Raw genomic sequence first — 24,594 nt, 5'->3', positions numbered from 1 at the left:
ACAGCTTTCCATGGTTTACCCCAGACGCTTCACATGCCCTGATTCAATCCACTGACAGCACGTCAACCCCGGTATACCACATCGCTCCAATTCACTCTATTCCTTGCCCTCCTTTCACCCTCCTGCATGTTCAGGCCCCGATCACACAAAATCTTTTTCACTCCATCCTTCCACCTCCAATTTGGTCTCCCTCTTCTCCTCGTTCCCTCCACCTCCGACACATATATCCTCTTGGTCAATCTTTCCTCACTCATTCTCTCCATGTGCCCAAACCATTTCAAAACACCCTCTTCTGCTCTCTCAACCACGCTCTTTTTATTTCCACACATCTCTCTTACCCTTATGTTACTTACTCAATCAAACCACCTCACACCACACATTGTCCTCAAACATCTCATTTCCAGCACATCCATCCTCCTGCACACCACTCTATCCATAGCCCACGCCTCGCAACCATACAACATTGTTGGAATCACTATTCCTTCAAACATACCCATTTTTGCTTTTGATGTAGAAAACCATAGCACACTGTGAAGGGCCACCAACAGGTGGTGTTGCCTGGACTCATGCCATTCTTAGATGACTAAGCAATAAGAGTGTCTCTGACAAGGCTTTGTGAACTTATGGTTAGGTAGAATCATGTGTGTATCTTTGACTTGCTCTTCTAAGTAGGTTCTGAAAACAATCCTTTCAGAAGTTAAATTCAGTCCCCTAATAAGCAGGAGGCTAGCTTAGGGTAAGTGTGCTCTTACTAATTAGGTAAACAAATCAACAAGCAGGGCAAAGACCACATGCTTATCTACTATCTAAATTCATCTTTTAAACATTAACTTATTCTAAGCATACAAGGGTGCCCAATCTCTACCCAAGAGAGACTGGAGGGGAAAAAAAAGCACAAGTCTTACAAAATACCACCTGGATAACAATAATAAAAAAATGAAAAAAAATATATGCGAAAGCCCATGTGCTGTATAAACAATCATACACCCAACCTGGATAATGGCAGGGGAAAAGCAGTACTGTACAACCATTTCCATTGCACCCCAAAAAAGATTAAAACAAATCATATGGCTGGTCCCAGGTGGATGGTGGTTGTGGTGGGCAAAGACTTTTTACACAGAAAACCTCTGGAAATCCAATATGATGTTTCACGACTGGTCAAGACTGTACAGTCAAAAATTTTACAATACTTCCCAACATTTTATATATGACCTATTGATCTACCACAATTGTAATACAAATTTTATGTCAAAGCTGTCAATAAATCACAAAACCTGAATAAGAAAGTGTGAGATGCTTCATGTCCTTTTGTCAACTTACTGATTGCCAAAGCAACTCCTTCAAGTGTTATTTTACCGAGCATCAAGAAGAAAACTACAAAAGCCTGGTTCTGCTTGGAATATGCAAATCTATTGAATAGTTCAAGACAGAAATCACACGTAATAAAGACTACATACAGCTATGACATACTCATGGATTAAATGGTCCCTCTTAAAACATGAAGAAACTACAAATCAGAAACAAGAGGAAAGTGATGTTTTTTGAAAAATATCTCTTTATAAAAGACTACAGTGCATCCTTAGCTAAAAGCAAAAAAAAAGTGACATTAAAAGCTTTTTGAATTGGTGCACAAAAGTTCTGATAGCAACAATATTTTCTTATCCCTGGGGATAGGGGAGAAAGAATACTTCCCACGCATTCCTCACGTGTCGTAGAAGGCGACTAAAGGGGATGGGAGCTGGGGGCTAGAAACCCTCCCCTCCTTGTATTCTAACTTTCTAAAAGGGGAAACAAAAGAAGGAGTCACGCGGGGAGTACTCATCCTCCTCGAAGGCTCAGATTGGGGTGTCTAAATGTGTGTGGATGTAACCAAGATGAGAAAAAAGGAGAGATAGATAGTACGTTTGAGGAAAGGAACCTGGATGTTTTGGCTTTGAGAGAAACGAAGCTCAAGGGTAAAGGGGAAGAGTGGTTTGGGAATGTCTTAGGAGTAAAGTCAGGGGTTAGTGAGAAGACAAGAGCAAGGGAAGGAGTAGCACTACTGAAACAGGAGTTGTGGGAGTATGTGATAGAGTGTAAGAAAGTAAATTCTAGATTGATATGGGTAAAACTGAAAGCTGATGGAGAGAGATGGGTGATTATTGGTGCATATGCACCTGGGCATGAGAAGAAAGATCATGAGAGGCAAGTGTTTTGGGAGCAGCTGAATGAGTGTGTTAGTGGTTTTGATGCACGAGACCAGGTTATAGTGATGGGTGATTTGAATGCAAAGGTGAGTAATGTGGTAGTTGAGGGAATAATTGGTATACATGGGATGTTCAGTGTTATAAATGGAAATGGTGAAGAGCTTGTAGATTTATGTGCTGAAAAAGGACTGGTGATTGGGAATACCTGGTTTAAAAAGCGAGATATACATAAGTATACGTATGTAAGTAGGAAAGATGGCCAGAGAGCGTTATTGGATTATGTATTAATTGATAAGCGCGTGAAAGAGAGACTTTTGGATGTTAATGTGCTGAGAGATGCAACTGGAGGGATGTCTGATCTTTACCTTGTGGAGGTGAAGGTGAAGATTTGTAGGGGTTTTCAGAAAAGAAGAGAGAATGTTGGAGTGAAGAGAGTGGTGAGAGTAAGTGAGCTTGGGAAGGAGACTTGTGTGAGGCAGTACCAGGAGAGACTGAGTATAGAATGGAAAAAGGTGAGAACAAAGGAGGTAAGGGGCGTGGGGGAGGAATGGGATGTATTTAGGGAAGCAGTGATGGCTTGCGCAAAAGATGCTTGTGGCATGAGAAGCGTGGGAGGTGGGTTGATTAGAAAGGGTAGTGAGTGGTGGGATGAAGAAGTAAGATTATTAGTGAAAGAGAGGAGAGTGGCATTTGGACGATTTTTGCAGGGAAAAAATGCAAATGAGTGGGAGATGTATAAAAGAAGGAGGCAGGAGGTCAAGAGAAAGGTGCAAGAGGTGAAAAAGAGGGCAAATGAGAGTTGGGGTGGGGCAAATGAGAGTTGGGGTGAGAGAGTATCATTAAATTTTAGGGAGAATAAAAAGATGTTTTGGAAGGAGGTAAATAAAGTGTGTAAGACAAGGGAGCAAATGGGAACTTCAGTGAAGGGGGCTAATGGGGAGGTGATAACGAGTAGTGGTGATGTGAGAAGGAGATGGAGTGAGGAGTATTTTGAAGGTTTGTTAAATATGTTTGATGATAGTGAGGCAGATATAGGGTGTTTTGGTCGAGATGGTGTGCAAAGTGAGAGGGTTAGGGAAAATGATTTGGTAAACAGAGAAGAGGTAGTAAAAGCTTTGCGGAAGATTAAAGCCGATGAGGCAGCAGGTTTGGATAGTATTGCAGTGGAATTCATTAAAAAAGGGGGTGACTGTATCGTTGACTGGTTGGTAAGGTTATTTAATGTATGTATGATTCATGGTGAGGTGCCTGAGGATTGGCAGAATGCTTGCATAGTGCCATTGTACAAAGGCAAAGGGGATAAGAGTGAGTGCTCAAATTACATAGGTATAAGTTTGTTGAGTATTCCTGGTAAATTATATGGGAGGGTATTGATTGAGAGGGTGAAGGCATGTACAGAGCATCAGATTGGGGAAGAGCAGTGTGGTTTCAGAAGTGGTAGAAGATGTGTGGATCAGGTGTTTGCTTTGAAGAATGTATGTGAGAAATACTTAGAAAAGCAAATGGATTTGTATGTAGCATTTATGGATCTGGAGAAGGCATATGATACAGTTGATAGAGATGCTCTGTGGAAGGTATTAAGAATATATGGTGTGGGAGGCAAGTTGTTAGAAGCAGTGAAAAGTTTTTATCGAGGATGTAAGGCATGTGTACGTGTAGGAAGAGAGGAAAGTGATTGGTTTTCAGTGAATGTAGGTTTGCGGCAGGGATGTGTGATGTCTCCATGGTTGTTTAATTTGTTTATGGATGGGGTTGTTAGGGAGGTGAATGCAATAGTTTTGGAAAGACGGGCAAGTATGCAGTCTGTTGTGGATGAGAGAGCTTGGGAAGTGAGTCAGTTGTTGTTCGCTGATGATACAGCGCTATTGGCTGATTCATGTGAGAAACCGCAGAAGCTGGTGACTGAGTTTGGTAAAGCGTGTGACAGAAGAAAGTTGAGAGTAAATGTGAATAAGAGCAAGGTTATTAGGTACAGTAGGGTTGAGGGTCAAGTCAATTGGGAGGTAAGTTTGAATGGAGAAAAACTGGAGGAAGTAAAGTGTTTTAGATATCTGGGAGTGGATATGGCAGCGGATGGAACCATGGAAGTGGAAGTGAATCATAGGGTGGGGGAGGGGGCAAAAATTCTGGGAGCCTTGAAGAATGTTTGGAAGTCAAGAACATTATCTCGGAAAGCAAAAATGGGTATGTTTGAAGGAATAGTGGTTCCAACAATGTTGTATGGTTGCGAGGCGTGGGCTATGGATAGAGTTGTGTGCAGGAGGGTGGATGTGCTGGAAATGAGATGTTTGAGGACAATATGTGGTGTGAGGTGGTTTGATCGAGTTAGTAATATAAGGGTAAGAGAGATGTGTGGAAATAAAAAGAGTGTGGTTGAGAGAGCAGAAGAGGGTGTTTTGAAATGGTCTGGTCACATGGAGAGAATGAGTGAGGAAAGATTGACGAAGAGGTTATATGTGCCAGAGGTGGGGGGAACGAGGAGAAGTGGGCGACCAAATGGGAGGTGGAAAGATGGAATGAAAAAGATTTTGAGTGATCGGGGCCTGAACATGCACGAGGGTGTAAGGCGTGCAAGGAATAGAGTGAATTGGAACGATGTAGTATACCGGGGTCGACGTGCTGTCAATGGATTGAACCAGGGCATGTGAAGCGTCTGGGGTAAACAATGGAAAGTTCTGTGGGGCCTGGCTGTGGAAAGGGAGCTGTGGTTTCGGTGCATTATTACATGACAGCTAGAGACTGAGTGTGAACGAATGGGGCCTTTGTTGTCTTTTCCTAGTGCTACCTCGCACACATGAGGGGGGAGGGGGTTGTTATTCCATGTGTAGCGAGGTGGCGATGGGAATAAATAAAGGCAGACAGTATGAATTATGTACATGTGTATATATGTATATGTCTGCGTGTGTATATATATGTGTACATTGAGATGTATAGGTATGTATATTTGCGTGTGTGGACGTGTATGTATATACATGTGTATGTGGGTGGGTTGGGCCATTCTTTCGTCTGTTTCCTTGCGCTACCCCGCTAACGCAGGAGACAGCGACAAAGCAAAATAAAAAACATAAATAAATAACCTAATTGGGAAACCAGTGTTAGCAAGGCAGCATCCAGATCAAAAGCACAATGTGACACTCAGTTCCTAGCTCTGTCATTTATAATGCACCAGAATCAAAGTGCCCCATCCATAGCTAAATCCCACAGACAACTCCATGATTTATCTTTCCCACTTCATATGCCCTGGCTCAACTAAATGATAGTAAGTCGCCTCCCACAGATGGGTCACAAGTATTACTTGAAATCAATTTTTGTATATTCAAAAGTGCTTATTCCCATTTTCTCATTTCATCATGAGCCACTGTGATAAAATGCAAGCCTAGCTGGCTATGGTGTGCATCGTAGACACGCTGCACACTCAAAGCTAAACACAGCCACTTTGATTATGCTATACAACCCACATCTCTGCCTGAATGTCCAAGCCATATTGCACACAGCATCAGTTTTCTGCCAGCATCTACAGTGTAGGAAACATTGTTTGCCACACGTATAATTCTATACTTGCACACCCAGGATGCCTAAGCATCCAGCAAGTGCCCCTTCTGTAAGTGCATCTGCCACGGTGAGAAAGAGTACCTCTAATTTTGAGAAGAAAGTGAAAATACCAGATGGACTTGAGCATGCTTCAAACACATCTTCCCTTTTCTTCAAAACAATCATAATTCAACTGGTGAATGATGTGGTAAATCATATTGTATTGAGTATTTTTTCATTATAATTCTCGTCAAGTAGGTTCTTTGCTAATTCTTGCTATAAAAACATATTTCACACAAAGAAAAATAATTGCAAAAAACAATTGCAGAGGAGTGATTGATCATTTATGAGTTCAAAATGTATTTCTTTTACCAAGCGAATCTGAAATTTTTATTTTTCACTTGTTTCTTCAACACAATTCTCTTCAGCAGATCTTATGCACCAACTGTGTCAGTGAAATGTGCACTTAAATCAATCAAATGGCATGAATAATTGTTCTTCCATGTGGTTGATATTTCCCTTCTAATGCATGTAGGTGAAATGTGGTAAGAATACATCACAAAGACATTTCACTCACACTGTGGTGCTGCAATTACTGGAGAAGTGCAGCATAGTGACTCTTTCCCACTCAAATGACAAATGGGTAGTAGTCATGACCCATACATACTCAAAGGCAAGGAAATTTTCCATTGACACTTTCCCAAAACTGTATCAAAAAGCAGGAAAAGAAAACAATACAATAGGAAAAGTGACATGATTGCACATACTCCACAAGATGAGAACAAAGGAGAAATGTAGTTAGTGCATAGCGTATGGAGTGTGATGTTGGTTTGTGGGTTACTGCTTCAATGATTATCACACTCAAAGCAAGTATTAAACCATTAGTAAGGTGCTTAAATGTATATTATTACAATAAATCTGTTTACATGCTCAGTGTTACATCTGTCTATTTGGCATTATCCTTTCTAGCAGTCAGACATGCCTGTGTATGCTTCACAGAACGATTTACTGGAGTGGATCTAATATCCTTTTCATCATGATTTTTCAGTGTTCTATCACTGCATCTTTTCAAGTGAAATATTTGTGTGGTTTGAAGTACTCATCTAGTTGTATATCATATTGTAGTGCCAAAAATCTTTGTATATCATATTGTAGTGCCAAAAATCTATCTAGATTAGAAGAGAAGAGGTTGACGTGATAGACTAAAAGGATTCAAAATGATCAAAGACTTTGACAATCTTGATTTATCAAGTTGCCTGATTTGACTCGTCAGACTTAATTCATAGAAATGGATGCAAACTCGAGGGCAAATGACTTATCTTGAATGAGGTGAAGTACTTTTTCTTCAACAGGCTGTTGAACTGTTCATGTAAGGAACTATTTGCCAAGTAAAGTGGGTAAAAATCACTACTACAGATTTATCTAAGAGACTCAGTAAATAATTCACGTCAAATCAATGACTTTTATCAACTGCGCCCCAATAGTCAACATGACAATTCGCCAGTTATTCTCTATGGATCATCTGTATGCCTTCTAACTTTTAACAAACTAATCTGTGAGATTCTGATATCTTCCACTACCATACACAGCCTCAAAAAAGACCCAATGGTCTGTTGCTGTTTGAATTACCATGCATTCACCACCAATGTGTAACGCGTAAAAGGTAATACCAAGTCCAAGAAAAACCAAACCAAACTTCAGAGTCCAGTCAGTGAGGCAGGATAGGGATGCAACAACCCCTTCTCCCTCCAACTCAGTGCACCAATAAGCTAACACAAACATCAGTTACATTACTTGAAGTTCCAGAACATTCTTCTTACTACTGCTAGCAAATCTATCAATTCAAATTGCATATTTCTTTTCCTAAAATGAATGTGGTTTTATGTGTCTCATGACTATGCAATTCAGAATGAGCAAAAAAAGTATTGGGTGATCCCATCTGCTGAACTGGCAACAAAGAAAAGGCTGGCTTGAACTTATGATAACCAATGAAACTAGTACAGTAACTGCTACAGAAGAGGCGATCGCTATTCCTAAAAGTCACACTAGATTACTGGGAGCCCCAGTGAAATACATGGACTCCTGTCTTCACTGAAAATAAACTGCAAGAGTATCTTTCATTTCATACAAATACATTATGATCCTTTTATGTATATAGAGTCATGTATGACCAGTACAAATACATATATTCTATGAGCAATCCACACGAGGATAATCCTCATCATCCTGAGTACAAAGGAATATTTTCAATGAACTTTTACCAAAGACTCAGATACACTATCAACAGACCTAAACATTAAACCTTGGAGTCACTCTGATCGATTTTCAGTGAGGATGTAGCACTTAGAAGGATGCATCCCTTCGTGGGGTTCAATCACTGATGCAAATTGTTTGTGAAAGGAGCATATCCTACCATAGATTTACATGATCACCACATCTAATCATACAAAAAGGTCATAATCAATTAAATTTTCCATATATGGCACATGAAATGCAACTTTGGGATACACTGAAGGTCTGCTAAGTGTAGGAGCTTTCAAATACCCTATCAAGCCAAGAACTACATATATAACAAAGCATTCTCCTACATACCTGCTTCATAACAGCTTGGGCACTCTGAGCTTCCTCTGTGAGCCGCTTCATAAGGTCTTTGGGCGGAATGAGGACTTTAGTATACTGTTCCAGGAGTCGTGTGAAGTACTGGAAAAGAGAATGCTGTGGACGCAGGAAGTCAAACTGGTTATTCCGCTGCTCACGGTTCATCAAGGTTGTTAAGAACTGCCGGCCATTACGTGCAACAAACTGGGCAGTTAGCCTAACCTGTTGAAAGAAGAAAAAAAAATAAGAGAAAGTTGTGCAATTTCAATCTCTCCCATGAAATAATACCATCAATTGGACGATTTTTGCAGGGAAAAAATGCAAATGAGTGGGAGATGTATAAAAGAAAGAGACAGGAGGTCAAGAGAAAGGTGCTAGATGTGAAAAAGAGGGCAAATGAGAGTTGGGGTGAGAGAGTATCATTAAATTTTAGGGAGAATAAAAAGATGTTCTGGAAGGAGGTAAATAAAGTGCGTAAGACAAGGGAGCAAATGGGAACTTCAGTGAAGGGGGCTAATGGGGAGGTGATAACAAGTAGTGGTGATGTGAGAAGGAGATGGAGTGAGTATTTTGAAGGTTTGTTGAATGTGTTTGATGATAGAGTGGCAGATATAGGGTGTTTTGGTCGAGATGGTGTGCAAAGTGAGAGGGTTAGGGAAAATGATTTGGTAAACAGAGAAGAGGTAGTAAAAGCTTTGCGGAAGATGAAAGCCGGCAAGGCAGCAGGTTTGGATGGTATTGCAGTGGAACTTATTAAAAAAGGGAGTGACTGTATTGTTGACTGGTTGGTAGGGTTATTTAATGTATGTATGATTCATGGTGAGGTGCCTGAGGATTGGCGGAATGCGTGCATAGTGCCATTGTACAAAGGCAAAGGGGATAAGAGTGAGTGCTCAAATTACAGATGTATAAGTTTGTTGAGTATTCCTGGTAAATTATATGGGAGGGTAATGACTGAGAGGGTGAAGGCATGTACAGAGCATCAGATTGGGGAAGAGCAGTGTGGTTTCAGAAGTGGTAAAGGATGTGAGGATCAGGTGTTTGCTTTGAAGAATGTATGTGAGAAATACTTAGAAAAGCAAATGGATTTGTATGTAACATTTATGGATCTGGAGAAGGCATATGATAGAGTTGATAGAGATGCTCTGTAGAAGGTGCTAAGAATATATGGTGTGGGAGGCAAGTTGTTAGAAGCACTGAAAAGTTTTTATCGAGGATGTAAGGCATGTGTACGTGTAGGAGGAGAGGAAAGTGATTGGTTCTCAGTGAATGTAGTTTGCGGCAGGTGTGTGCGATATCTCTATGGTTGTTGAATTTGTTTATGGATGGGGTTGTTAGGGAGGTGAATGCAAGGGTTTTGGAAAGAGGGGCAAGTATGAAGTCTGTTGGGGATGAGAGAGCTTGGGAAGTGAGTCAGTTGTTCACTGATGATACAGCGCTGGTGGCTGATTCATGTGAGAAACTGCAGAAGCTGGTGACTGAGTTTGGTAAAGTGTGTGAAAGAAGAAAGTTAAGAGTAAATGTGAATAAGAGCAAGGTTATTAGGTACAGTAGGGTTGAGGGTCAAGTCAATTGGGAGGTAAGTTTGAGTGGAGAAAAACTGGAGGAAGTAAAGTGTTTTAGATATCTGGGAGTGGATCTGGCAGCGGATGAAACCATGGAAGCGGAAGTGAATCATAGGGTGGGGGAGGGGGCGAAAATCCAGGGAGCCTTGAAGAATGTGTGGAAGTCGAGAACATGATCTCAGAAAGCAAAAATGGGTATGTTTGAAGGAATAGTGGTTCCAACAATGTTGTATGGTTGCGAGGCGTGGGCTATGGATAGAGTTGTGCGCAGGAGGGTGGATGTGCTGGAAATGAGATGTTTGAGGACAATGTGTGATGTGAGGTGGTTTGATCGAGTAAGTAATGTAAGGGTAAGAGAGATGTGTGGAAATAAAAAGAGCGTGGTCGAGAGAGCAGAAGAGGGTGTTTTGAAATGGTTTGGGCACATGGAGAGAATGAGTGAGGAAAGATTGACCAAGAGGATATATGTGTCGGAGGTGGAGGGAATGAGGAGAAGTGGGAGACCAAATTGGAGGTGGAAAGATGGAGTGAAAAAGATTTTGAGTGATCGGGGCTTGAACATGCAGGAGGTTGAAAGGTGGGCAAGGAATAGAGTAAATTGGATCGATGTGGTATACCAGGGTCGACGGGCTGTCAATGGATTGAATCAGGGCATGTGAAACTTCTGGGGTAAACCATGGAAAGTTCTGTGGGGCCTGGCTGTGGAAAGGGAGCTGTTGTTTCGGGGATTATTGCATGACAGCTAGAGACTGAGTGTGAACAAATGGGGCCTTTGTTGTCTTTTCCTAGCGCTACCTCGCACACATGAGGGGGGAGGGGGATGTTATTCCATGTGTGGCGGGGTGGCGATGGAAATGAATAAAGGCAGACAGTGTGAATTGTGTGCATGTGTATATATGTATGTGTCTGTGTGTGTATATATATGTGTACATTGAGATGTATGGGTATGTATATTTGCGTGTGTGGACGTGTATGTATATACATGTGTGTGGGGGTGGGTTGGGCCATTTCTTTCGTCTGTTTCCTTGTGCTACCTCGCAAACCTGGGAGACAGCGACAAAGCAAAATAAATAAAAAAAATATGAAAACATAAGAAAAAATCCCCACTAAAATCCATCTAGTTAATCTTACATTTTGAAAGAAAAAAAAAAGTTTATGCATTTTGAACACATTTCACATGAAATACCATAAAAAGGAAGAAACAATCCCGAGTAAATTCATCCTAACATACTATGGAATTCCTTAGTATAGAATAACTTATAACTTATCCCTGGGGATATGGGATTAAGAGTACTTCCCACGTATTCCCTGCGTGTCGTAGAAGGCGACTAAAAGGGGAGGGAGCGGGGGACTGGAAATCCTCCCCTCTAGTTTTTTATTTTTAATTTTCCAAAAGAAGGAACAGAGGGGGCCAGGTGAGTATATTCCAAAAAAGGCCCAGTCCTCTGTTCTTAACACTACCTCGCTAATGTGGGAAATGGCGAATAGTTTAAAAAAAAAGAAAAAAAGAATAATTCCCAAACTGCCCCACAGCAAGAAGTATCAGGGTTTGACTCAAACTTGTGGCCTCCAATGGAACCATAGACAAGGAAAACAACTTGAAGTGCCTTACTTCCCTGCTTGCATCAAGACAGATCTCAACAGGCAACTCCTCCCCCCCCAAAAAAAATACTTTATCAGTCATTGAAACATTGAACATGTCAGTCACCAAATAGTATCTTTTTCAACAAAATAAATTCCCCCTTTAGATGAATAATATAAATTCATCCTGGTGACACCATCATACACGCAAATAAGCATCTATACCATTCTGAAAGCTTTGCGAAAGATGAAAGCCGGCAAGGCAGCGGGTTTGGATGGTATTGCAGAGGAATTTATTAAAAAAGGGGGTGACTGTGTTGTTGACTGGTTGGTGAGGATATTCAATGTATGTATGGTTTATGGTGAAGTACCTGGGGATTGGCGGAATGCATGCATAGTGCCATTGAACATAGGCAAAGGGGAGAAAGGTGAGTGTTCAAATTACAGAGGTATAAGTTTGTTGAGTATTCCTGGGAAATTATATGGGAGGGTACTGATTGAGAGGGTGAAGGCATGTACAGAACATCAGACTGGGGAAGAGCAGTGCGGTTTCAGAAGTGGTAGAGGATGTGTGGATAAGGTGTTTGCTTTGAAGAATGTACGTGAGAAATACTCAGAAAAAAAAATTGGATTTGTATGTAGCATTTATGGATCTGGAGAAGGTATAGGATAGAGTTGAAAGAGATGCTCTGTGGAAGGTACTAAGGATATATGGTGTGGGAGGTAAGTTGCCAGAAGCAGTGAAAAGTTTTCAAGGATGCAGGGTATGTGTATGAGTAAGAAGAGAGGAATGTGATTGGTTCCCCGTGAATGTCAGTTTGCGGCAAGGGTGCGTGATGTCTCCATGTTGGTTTAATTTGTTTATGGATGGGGTTGTTAGGGAGGTGAATGCAGGAATTTTGGAGAGAGCAGCAAGTATGCAGTCTGCTGTCGATGAAAGGGCTTGGAAAGCGAGTCAGTTGATGTTTGCTGATGATACAGTGCTAGTGGCTGATTTGGGTGAGAAACTACAGAAGTTGGTGACTGAGTTTGGTAAAGTGTGTGAAAGAAGAAAGTTGAGAGTAAATGTGAATAAGAACAAGGTTATTAGGTTCAGTAGGGTTGAGGGACATCTCAATTGGGAGGTAATTTGAATGGAGAAAAACTGGAGGAAGTGAAGTGTTTTAGATATCTGGGAGTGGATTTGGCACTGTATGGAACCATGGAAGCAGAAGTGAGTCACAGGGTTGGGGAGGGGGCGAAGGTTCTGTTTGAAGGAATAGTGGTTCCAACAATGGTTGTGAGGTGTGGGCTATAGACAGGGTTGTGTGGAGAAGGGTGGATGTGCTGGAAATGAAATGTTTGAGGACAATATGTGGTGAGTAGTAGTTTGAACGAGTAAGCAATGAAAGGGTAAGATAGATGTGCGGTAATAAAAAGAGTGTGGTTGAGAGAGCAGAAGATGGTGTATTGAAATGGTTTGGTCACATGGAAAGAATGAGAGAGGAAAGATTGACAAAGAGGATATATGTGTCAGAGGTGGAGGGAACAAGGAGTGGGAGACCAAACTGGAGGTGGAAGGATGGAGGGAAAAAGATTTTAAGCGATCGGGGCCTGAACATACAGGAGGGTGAAAGGCGTGCAAGGAATAGAGTGACTTGGAACGATGTGGTATACCAGGGTCGACATGCTGTCAATGGATTGAACCAAGGCATGTGAAGGGTCTGGGGCAAACCATGGAAAGTTTTGTGGGGCCTGGATGTGGAAAGGTAGCGGTAGTTTCAGTGCATTACACATGACAGAAAGAGACTGAGTGTGAACGAATGTGGCCTTTTGTCTTTTCCTAGTGCTATCTCACAGGGGGAATGCTATTTCATGTGTGGCGGGGTGGCAAGAGGAATGAATAAAGGCAGCAAGTATGAATATGTACATGTCTGTGTATGTATAGGTATGTATACATTGAAATGTATAGGCACGAATATGTGAGTGTGTGGGCATTTATGTATAAACATGTGTATGTGAGTGGGTAGGGCCATTTTTTCATCTGTTTCCTTGCACTACCTCACTAACGTGGGAGACAGCAACGAAGTATAATAAAAGTAATCATTCCGTGAAAGAGATTTCAATATACATTCTTAGAAGATGATTCTCTGGTTGATGTACAATAATTCACAAATTGTCATACAGGTTTAAGAAAATTCACCAGCATGGCAGCATGCTGCCACAATTTGTTAGGTCATCCAAATCTCATAGCAATTCTTTTCTTTTTGAACCAAATATTTCTTAAAATATACTTAAAAATTGTAGATTTATGTAGATAGCTCTAATTCCATCAGACAGCTTATAACGTGTGTGTCATAGTATAAGAATACAGTGAGTGGTTCCAGGAGAACATGGATCTGCAGAAGAGGTGTGTGGTGTCACCATGGCTGTTCAATTTGTTTATGGATGGGGTGGAGGGAGATGAATGTGAGGGTATCACAGAGAGGAAAGGTCTGCAGTATAGTGGGAGCTGAGGAAATGAATCAGCTCCTGTTTCCAGATGACGCAGTGCTAGTGACAGATTAGAGTGAGAAAATGAAGCAGCTGATGTCTTTATCTGGCAGTGCGTGAAACAAGAAAGTCAAGAGCAAATACAAATAGACAAGGATACTACATTTCAAAGCAAAGAGAGAGTCAGGCTAGTTGGAGCATGGGTTTGAATGGAGAAAATCTGCAGAAACTGGAGTGTCTTAGATACTAAGGAGAGGATATGGCAGCAAACGGAATCAAGAGAACAGAAGTAAGCCATTGGGTGGGCCAAGGAAGCTAAGGTCCTAAATGCACAGTAGAATGTGTGGAAAGAGAAGGCAAAGATGAGCAGGTTTAACGGCAGTGTAGTACTGGGAGTGTTATATGGATTGGAAGCATGGGCATTACGTACAAAAATTACAAAACAGGGTGGATATGCTGGAAGTAAAGTGTTTGGGAAAACATATGGTATGAAATGGATTCATACATTAAGAAATGACAAGGTAAAGATGTGTTAGCAAGAGCAGTATGCATGAGACAGCTGAGGAGGGTGTACTGATATGGTTTACATATATGGAAAGGATAACTAAGATGGTATACATATCAGAAGTGGAGGAAACACACAAAAAAAAGGGGGGGAACCAATTTGGAAGTTGAAGTATGGAGTGAAAGATCCTTTTACATATCAGGAATTGATCATGCAGGAAGGTGAGGCATACATGCACCAGAGCAAATTGGAGTCATGTGGTATAAGTGCTATAAATGGGCTAAACAAGGGCATATGAAGTGATCAGGGGAAACCAAAGAAAAGTTTGTGGGTGCTAATGTTAGAAGCAAAAGATCTAATATGGCAACAGTCAGGCACCCTTGGTGTAAAATTTTTTGGTTTCAAAACTCTCCTGCTTAAGAAGGAAAAGCTTTATCACATCCTGCTGTAATCTTTTAGCTGGACAATGCCCGGATAATTATCAGTTCTTGGTCTGCCGTCTAAATGCAATGTTTACTGCAAGTAATCTTAACATTACAGTAACAGTAAATCAGCCATATCAGGATTCAATAACTGCTGTTGATCAATGCATTCTAATCAGGTTTACCATGTATGTCTAGAAACTGTAGCCTCATATGATGACTGGCCTTTCTGATATCAGACTTACACTAAAAAATATTTACCATTTATATGAACTTGATATCTAGATGTAGGCAAAGAGCCAGAAGACTGTAACGAATGGTGTCACAATTTACAGAGAGAGATACCTCAGAATATTTGACGCCAAACCTTGAACTCATGAAGGAGTATGCTGCGCCTCTCTTCATCAAGCCAAATTCAAAATTACAAGCACATCACAGGTAAAATCTACTAGCATGAAGGTACCTTCATTAAGATTACGGATAAATTTAAATTACCACTCCAAACACTGTAACCCTACAATAATATCTACTTCCGAGATGATCTTAATAATCACCAAGTCAAAGGAAATAACAAGAAAATTGCACTTATAGTTATGATGGATTCTTGATACCGCTTATCCAAGTGGAGTAACCAAATCAGTGCTATCATCCAAGGTCATATATGGACCACAAATAATAACTAGTTCTTGCGGCAAGATTAATTTACACAAATGTTCCATGTCACTTTTCATATTTTTCCTTACATTTTACCTCATACCAACTGTCCTGCCTTATATCCACTAATCATAATATAAATAAGAGGTTATATTTATTTATTTATTTTGCTTTGTCGCTATCTCCCGCGTTTGCGAGGTAGCGCAAGGAAACAGACGAAAGAAATGGCCCAACCCACCCCCATACACATGTATATACATACACGTCCACACACGCAAATATACATACCTATACATCTCAATGTACACATATATATACACACACAGACACATACATATATACCCATGCACACAATTCACATTGTCTCCCCCTATTCATTCCCATCGCCACCTCGCCACACATGGAATACCATCCCCTTCCCCCCTCATGTGTGCGAGGTAGCACTAGGAAAAGACAACAAAGGCCCCATTCGTTCAAACTCAGTCTCTAGGCTGTCATGCAGTAATGCCTGAAACCACAGCTCCCTTTCCACATCCAGGCCCCACACAACTTTCCATGGTTTACCCCAGACACTTCACATGCCCTGATTCAATCCACTGACAGCACGTCAACCCCGGTATACCACATTGATCCGATTCACTCTATTCTTTGCCCTCCTTTCACCCTCCTGCATGTTCAGGCCCCGATCACTCAAAATCTTTTTCACTCCATCTTTCCACCTCCAATTTGGTCTCCCACTTCTCCTCGTTCCCTCCACCTCTGACACATATATTCTCTTGGTCAATCTTTCCTCACTCATTCTCTCCATGAGCCCAAACCATTTCAAAACACCCTCTTCTGCTCTCTCAACCACGCTCTTTTTATTTCCACCCATCTCTCTTACCCTTACATTACTTACTCGATCAAACCACCTCACACCACACATTATCCTCAAACATCTCATTTCCAGCACATCCACCCTCCTGCACACAACTCTATCCATAGCCCACGCCTCGCAACCATACAACATTGTTGGAACCACTATTCCTTCAAACATATCCATTTTTGCTTTCTGAGATAATGTTCTCGACTTCCACACATTCTTCAAGGCTCCCAGGATCTTCGCCCCCTCCCCCACCCTATGATTCACTTCCGCTTCCAAGGTTCCATCCGCTGCCAGATCCACTCCCACATATCTAAAACACTTTACTTCCTCCAGTTTTTCTCCATTCAAACTTACCTCCCAATTGACTTGACCCTCAACCCTACTGTACCTAATAACCTTCCTCTTATTCACATTTACTCTTAACTTTCTTCTTTCACACACTTTACCAAACTCAGTCACCAGCTTCAGCAGTTTCTCACATGAATCAGCCACCAGCGCTGTATCATCAGCCAACAACAACTGACTCACTTCCCAAGCTCTCTCATCCACAACAGACTTCATACTTGCCCCTCTTTCCAAAACTCTTGCATTCACCTCCCTAACAACCCCATCCATAAACAAATTAAACAACCATGGACACATCACACACCCCTGCCGCAAACCTACATTCACTGAGAACCAATCACTTTCCTCTCTTCCTACACGTACACATGCCTTATATCCTCGATAAAAACTTTTCACTGCTTCTAACAACTTGCCTCCCACACCACATATTCTTAATACCTTCCACAGAGCATCTCTATCAACTCTATCATATGCCTTCTCCAGATCCATAAATGCTACATACAAATCCATTTGCTTTTCTAAGTATTTCTCACATACATTCTTCAAAGCAAACACCTGATCCACACATCCTCTTCCACTTCTGAAACCACACTGCTCTTCCCCAATCTGATGCTCTGTACATGCCTTCACCCTCTCAATCAATACCCTCACATATAATTTACCAGGAATACTCAACAAACTTATACCTCTGTAATTTGAGCACTCACTCTTATCCCCTTTGCCTTTGTACAATGGCACTATGCACGCATTCCGCCAATCCTCAGGCACCTCACCATGAATCATACATACATTAAATAACCTTACCAAGCAGTCAACAATACAGACACCCCCTTTTTTAATAGCTTCCACTGCAATACCATCCAAACCTGCTGCCTTGCCGGCTTTCATCTTCCGCAAAGCTTTTACTACCCCTTCTCTGTTTATCAAATCATTTTCCCTAACCCTCTCACTTTGCACACCACCTCGACCAAAACACCCTATATCTGCCACTCTATCATCAAACACACTCGACAAACCTTCAAAATACTCACTCCATCTCCTTCTCACATCACCACTACTTGTTATCACCTCCCCATTTGCACCCTTCACTGAAGTTCCCATTTGCTCCCTTGTCTTACTTTATTTACCTCCTTCCAGAACATCTTTTTATTCTCCCTAAAATTTAATGATACTCTCTCACCCCAACTCTCATTTGCCCTCTTTTTCACCTCTTGCACCTTTCTCTTGACCTCCTGTCTCTTTCTTTTATACATCTCCCACTCAATTTCATTTTTTCCCTGCAAAAATCGTCCAAATGCCTCTCTCTTCTCTTTCACTAATAATCTTACTTCTTCATCCCACCACTCACTACCCTTTCTAATCAACCCACCTCCCACACTTCTCATGCCACAAGCATCTTTTGTGCAATCCATCACTGACTCCCTAAATACATCCCATTCCTCCCCCACTCCCCTTACTTCCATTGTTCTCACCTTTTTCCATTCTGTACTCAGTCTCTCCTGGTACTTCCTCACACAAGTCTCCTTCCCAAGCTCACTTACTCTCACCACCCTCTTCACCCCAACATTTACTCTTCTTTTCTGAAAACCCCTACAAATCTTCACCTTAGCCTCCACAAGATAATGATCAGACATCCCTCCAGTTGCACCTCTCAGCACATTAACATCCAAAAGTCTCTCTTTTGCGTGCCTGTCAATTAACACGTAATCCAATAACGCTCTCTGGCCATCTCTCCTACTTACATACGTAAGAGGTATTCATGGTAAAATATCCAATCATTTGAACTGTCTCAAGCCTTTTGGATAACGATGTCCTCATGAAACAGGAGTGAATGTTGAGAAAAAGTACATCTGGTTTTATACCAATAGCTTCCTGGAAGTTACATACCAGCAACTTAAAGAATTCTGTGCTTTAATCAACATTAAATTATCCTAAGAATAGTGGTTTACATAAGTGAAAGAAACTGACCTTTGATGCTTGTTATTGAGTGACCCCTGATAAACAGCGCACACCACAAAAAAATGCTGTGTATTAACTGCAGCCGCCACAGATGTCCACAGTATGGGCTTTCAAAGTAAGGTAGAAGTCTGTGCTAATCTTATCTTATCTAAAACCACCAAGAAAAGCCCTTTGCCACCAACTCAAAACCTACTTAACATACGAAATAGCTGATTATGCAGTTTGCCTTTGAGGTGTAAAATATTAGACAAGGTGGCCAAATTTAGGTGGGATGTTGAAGGGGTTATCAATAAGCATCCTTTTTTTTTATAACTTTTTCTAATAGTGAACAACATGGCACAGGAAAAACACGCCCCAATCAAGGTCAACTTGGGAAAAAAAGAAAAAAAAAATGTAGAAATTAACCAGGACTCTGCTGGTTCTTGTAGACCAGGATATTAAAGGCAGAAATGCTACGAAGAGTTAAAGATGAAAGATGATACTGCGAGGAAGGAAAGCAGTATCATAATGGTTAATCGTTGACTAGCCATCACCACAAGGAAACTGCGGAAAGCAGCAACCAGATGAATGCCTGTGCTACAAGTCATGGTGGCAGGGACACATGTGGAATGATTACGAGAGCAGTGGCCAAAATAACACCTGCAGAACACAGAGGGGGCACCATCGTCACTGCATACAGAATGATGTGATGTAAGGAGAATTAAAAAGGATTCTGATTCTACTATTGATAAAACAGAGGCAAACATAAAAGCCATCCCAGATATGTGATCAGTACTTCATACCTGAGAGAACATCACCCATATAAATACAAAATAGGTGTTATCAAGAAAATAACTACGGTACCTGTACGATATCCACTTGTGATGCTGAATGCTGACAATGTAGGGTCTCCCAAACAGGAGGATATGGTTATTCTCAAAATACCTCTGTTAATATAGTGTTGAATTGTGGTATTATGATATTCTGAAACAGACAAAATCAGAAGATATGAAGAGAGGTACTGCATTCTAGCATTGATGAATTTCACCATGTAACTACTCCCCCATCCTGAGACGTAGCACAGGTCCTTAGTCAAAGAGGAAATATGTTCATTATGAGAAAATGGACAAATATTAGAATATGGAGGAGAGGGAGAGTGAGTTTAAGAGCATAAAGTGGAGTCATCTGCATATGAGTGAACTGTAAGAAAAGTCGAACAGTAAAAGGATCATTTTCGGAGAGAAGACAGAGCATATGTGATAAGACAACCCTGATGGTAACCAATATTGATATGATAAGAGGGAAAAAATGCTCCATTAGTGATCAGGGGAGATCATTATACCAAAGCAAGGATGTCTGGAAAGCAAACACTTCTGTAATACACTGTCAAAAGCATTGATGTTGAGGATCACAACAAAAGTTTCACCATAATCCCTGAGAGAGGAGCACCAGAGAAAACCCCACGGAGTAGCAGTTAGCACTGCGACATACACCAGGGGTGACCAGGGTTGAGCCTGCATAGGTATAAATCCTGGTCAAAGGAGTCAGTCCACATTCAGCCTAAATGTTCATCCTCCCCTTGGGGATGGTCGAGTCATCTCTGCTAAAATCAAAAGAGATACTTTGCACTGAAAAAGCCATGTTTGTGATAAGAAAGAAGGAAACAGGTTTCAAGGCATTTGAAGAAAAGAGAATTAAGGAGAGCTTCAAAGACCTTGCACACAGCAAAAGTTATAGCAGCAGAAAGGATCAGAGCAGACTTCAGTCTTGGCATATATGTCTTAACACAAATACCAGTACCAGCAATATATTCCCTTATGACATGTGAAAAATTTGCATGCTGTTATGGAAACATCAAATGACACATCTCGCTTCATTACACAAAGACTTACCACATCTAGATCAAATGCAGAGATGGATGGTGGATCAGCAATAAATTCATAATCTGGTGGAGGTTCTTTGGGTGCAGTTGCTTCCAAAACAGCAGAGCGCAGTAACTCCTGCTGCTTCTGCTGCTGAACCTGGGATGCAGACTGCTGTGGTGTTCGCCCAACTGTTGTAGCTGAAGCGTCTTTGTCTCCTAACCAAAAAATGAATCATTAACCACTGTTCAACAAGCCTTTTATAAGAAAAAAAAAAAAAAATAAAATGCGAAAATTTTAACCACGAGTGAATCACAATAAAGATGATAATAATTAGAAAATGAGTAAGTTTTCCACTGAAAAGCTAAAAAGATAATACAACATTCAACTAGCAAAGAAATGTTAATGTTACTTACAGTAAAACACCATTTCACCAAAACAATATGTATGGTACAAGATTATAATGGACAATATGAGCTGCTGCAAAACAAAAGTAATTAATGAATCAACAACTGACCTGGTTTACTTGTGCGGCAATCATTAACCTTGTGTTGGTAGTAAGCATGGTATGGGTCACCAGGATTGAGAAAGTTAAACTTGGGGTTATTCTGTTCATGCTGACGGATACGAGCCTCAAATTCAGGCCCATTACGAGCTACAAAATTGGCAGTCTTGTCAACAATATCTGAGGCATGGAATTAAGGAAAAAACTTTTAGTAAGGTAAAGCCCTCTAAACAGCAAATGGAAACACCCATACACTGATTTGTGAAATAAACTGCAATTCCAAAATTGTATTCTGCTAGGAATATATTACCAGGTACCGTACATGTAATTTGTATTTAATAAGAAACTATCCTGCAAAAGAGAAAGATGACTTCAGAAAAGAACAAAGAATTTCCAGCTTAACTCCACAATTTCCTTCTTCAACATTTAGCCATTTCTTTGTCGATCATTCAAGTTTCATAGAATACATACCAAAGATATAAATGATGACACATGTTTATCAGCTTGTTCCACTCAATGGCAATAACAATCTGACTGTAAACCTCAGGACATTTGCTCCAACAACAAAAGTGGAGTCTCTTCCAAGCACTATCCTCTAATGATAAGTTTTAAATTTTGTTGAGGGTCAGGGAGAATGGTTTGGTACACAGAGAAGAGGCAGCGAAAGCTTTGCGGATGATGAAAGCAGGCAAGGAGGCGGGTTTGGAAGCTATTGCAGTGGAATCATTAAAAAGGGGGTGACTGTGTTGTTGACTGGTTGGTGAGGATATTCAGCGTATGTATGGTTCATGGTGAAGTACCTGAGGATTGGCAGAATGCATGCATAGTGCCATTGTACAAAGGCAAAGGGGATAAAGGTGAGTGTTCAAATTACAGAGGTATAAGTTTGCTGAGTATTCCTGGGAAATTATATAGGAGGGTATTGATTGAGAGGGTGAAGGCATGTACAAGGCATCAGATTGGGGAAGAGCAGTGTGGTTTCAGAAGTGGTAGAGGATGTGTGGATCAGGTGTATGCTTTGAAGAATGTACGTGAGAAATACTTAAAAAAACAAATGGATCTGTATGTAGCATTTATGGATCTGGAGAAGGCATATGATAAGAGTTGATGGAGATGTTTTGTGGAAGGTATTAAGAGTATATGGTGTGGAAGGTAAGTTGCTAGAAGCAGTAAAAAGTTTGTATCGAGGATGTAAGGCATGTGTACGAGTAGGAAGAGAGGAAAGTGATTGGTTCCCAGTGAATGTCAGTTTGCGGCTGGGGTGTGTGATGTCTAAATGGTTGTTTAACTTGTTTGTGGATGGGGTTGTTAGGGAGGTGAATGCAAGAGTTTTGGAGAGGGGCAAGTATGCAGTCTGTTATCGATGAGAGGGCTTGGGAAGTGAGTCAGTTGTTGTTCGTTGATGATATAGCACTGGTGGCTGATTTGGGTGAGAAACCGCAGAAGCTGGTGACTGAGTTTGGTAGAGTGTGTGAAAGAAGAAAGCTGAGAGTAAATGTGAATAAGAGCAAGGTTATTAGGTTCAACAGGGTTGAGGGACAAGTCAATTGGGAGGTAAGTTTGAATGGAGAAAAACTGGAGGAAGTGAAGTGTTTTAGATATCTGGGAGTGGATTTAACAGCGGGTGGAACCATGGAAGTGGAAGTGAGTCACAGTGTTGGGGAGGGGGTGAAGATTCTGGGAACATTGAAGAATGTGTGGAAGACGAGAACATTATCTTGGAAAGCAAAAATGGGTATGTTTGAAGGAAGAGTGGTTCCAACAATGTTATATGGTTGCAAGGCGTGGGCTATAGATATGGTTGTGCAGAGGGTGGATGTGTTGGAAATGAGATGTTTGAGGACAATACATGGGGTGAGGTGGTTTGATCGAGTAAGTAATGAAAGGGTAAGAGAGTTGTGTGGTACAAAAAAAGAGTGTGGTTGAGAGAGCAGAAGAGGGATACATGTATTGAAATGGTTTGGTCACATTGAGAGAATGAGTGAGGAAAGATTTACAAAGAGTATATATGTGTCAGAGGTGGAGGGAACAGGAAGTGGGAGACCAAATTGGAGGTGGAAGGATAAAGTGAAAAAGATTTTGAGCGATCAGGGCCTGAACATGCAGGAGGGTGAAAGGCATGCAAGGACTAGAGTGAGTTGGAATGATGCGGTATACCGGGGTTGACATGCTGTCAATGGATTGAACCAGGGCATGTGAAGTGTGTAGGGTAAACCATGGAAAGTTTAGTGGGGCTTAGATGTGGAAAGGGAGCTGCGGTTTCAGCGCATTACACATGACAGCTAGAGACTGAGTGTGAATGAATGTATCCTTTGTTGTCTTTTCCTAGTGCTACCTCGTGCACGTATGGGGGGAGGGGGTGCCATTTCATGTGTGTCAGGGTGGAACAGGAATGACTGAGGGCAGCAAGTATGAATATGTACGTGTGGATATATGCATTTGTCTGTGTATGTATATGTATGTATACATTGAAATACATAGGTATGTATATGTGCGTGTGTGGGCATGCATGTATATACATGTGTATGTGGGTGGGTTGGGCCATTCTTTCATCTGTTTCCTTGTGCTACCTAGCTAACGTGGGAGACAGCAACAAACTATAAAAAACAAATATAAAAATATATATTTATTTTATATATATTTTATTTTGCTTAGTCGCCATCTCCCGCGTTAGCGAGGCAGCGCAAGGAAACAGACAAAAGATTGGCCCAACCCCTCACATACACATGTATATATATATACACGTCCACACATGCAAATATACATACCTATACATCTCAATGTATACATATATATACACACACAGACATACATATATACACATGCACATAATTCATACTGTCTGCCTTTATTTATTCCCATCGCCACCTCGCCACACATGGAATAACAACCCCCTCCTCCCTCATGTGTGCGAGGTGGCACTAGGAAAAGACAACGAAGGCCACTTTTGTTCACACCCAAGTCTCTAGCTGTCATGTAATAATGCACCGAAACCACAGCTCCCTTTCCCCATCCAGGCCCCACAGAACTTTCCATGGTTTACCCCAGACGCTTCACATGCCCTGGTTCAATCCATTGACAGCACATCGACCCCGGTATACCACATCGTTCCAATTCACTCTATTCCTTACACGCCTTTCACCCTCCTGCATGTTCAGGCCCCGGTCACTCAAAATCTTTTTCACTCCATCTTTCCACCTCCAATTTGGCCTCCCACTTCTCGTTCCCTCCACCTCTGACACATATATCCTCTTGGCCAATCTTACCTCACTCATTCTCTCCATGTGACCAAACCATTTCAAAGCACCCTCTTCTGCTCTCTTAACCACACTCTTTTTTACTTCCACACATCTTTTTTACCCTTACATTATTAACTCAATCAAACCACCTCACACCACATATTGTCCTAAAACATCTCATTTCCAGCACATCCACCCTCCTGCGCACAACTCTATCCATAGCCCACACCTTGCAACCGTACAACATTGTTGGAACCACTATTCCTTCAAACATACCCATTTTTGCTTTCCGAGATAATGTTCTCGACTTCCAAACATTCTTCAAG

General features: G+C 41.2%; 1 protein-coding gene across 1 annotated transcript in view; it reads right to left on the bottom strand.

Moving 5' to 3' along the window:
* Sf3a1 (splicing factor 3a subunit 1) overlaps positions 1-24,594 on the bottom strand; it is a 47,140-nt gene that overhangs the window by 5,638 nt on the left and 16,908 nt on the right. Inside the window, exons 2-4 of the mRNA XM_071672281.1 lie at positions 21,042-21,209; positions 20,555-20,742; positions 8,310-8,537 (exon numbers count right to left, since the gene is read on the bottom strand). Of these exons, the coding sequence (XP_071528382.1) occupies positions 8,310-8,537; positions 20,555-20,742; positions 21,042-21,209 (584 nt within the window). The remainder of the gene's footprint in view (positions 1-8,309; positions 8,538-20,554; positions 20,743-21,041; positions 21,210-24,594) is intronic.

Source organism: Panulirus ornatus, chromosome 17 (genome assembly GCF_036320965.1).
Source record: "Panulirus ornatus isolate Po-2019 chromosome 17, ASM3632096v1, whole genome shotgun sequence".
Lineage (NCBI taxonomy): Eukaryota > Metazoa > Arthropoda > Malacostraca > Decapoda > Palinuridae > Panulirus > Panulirus ornatus.
Note: the sequence above shows the minus strand (reverse complement) of the source record. Positions and strands in the feature narration are given on the sequence as shown.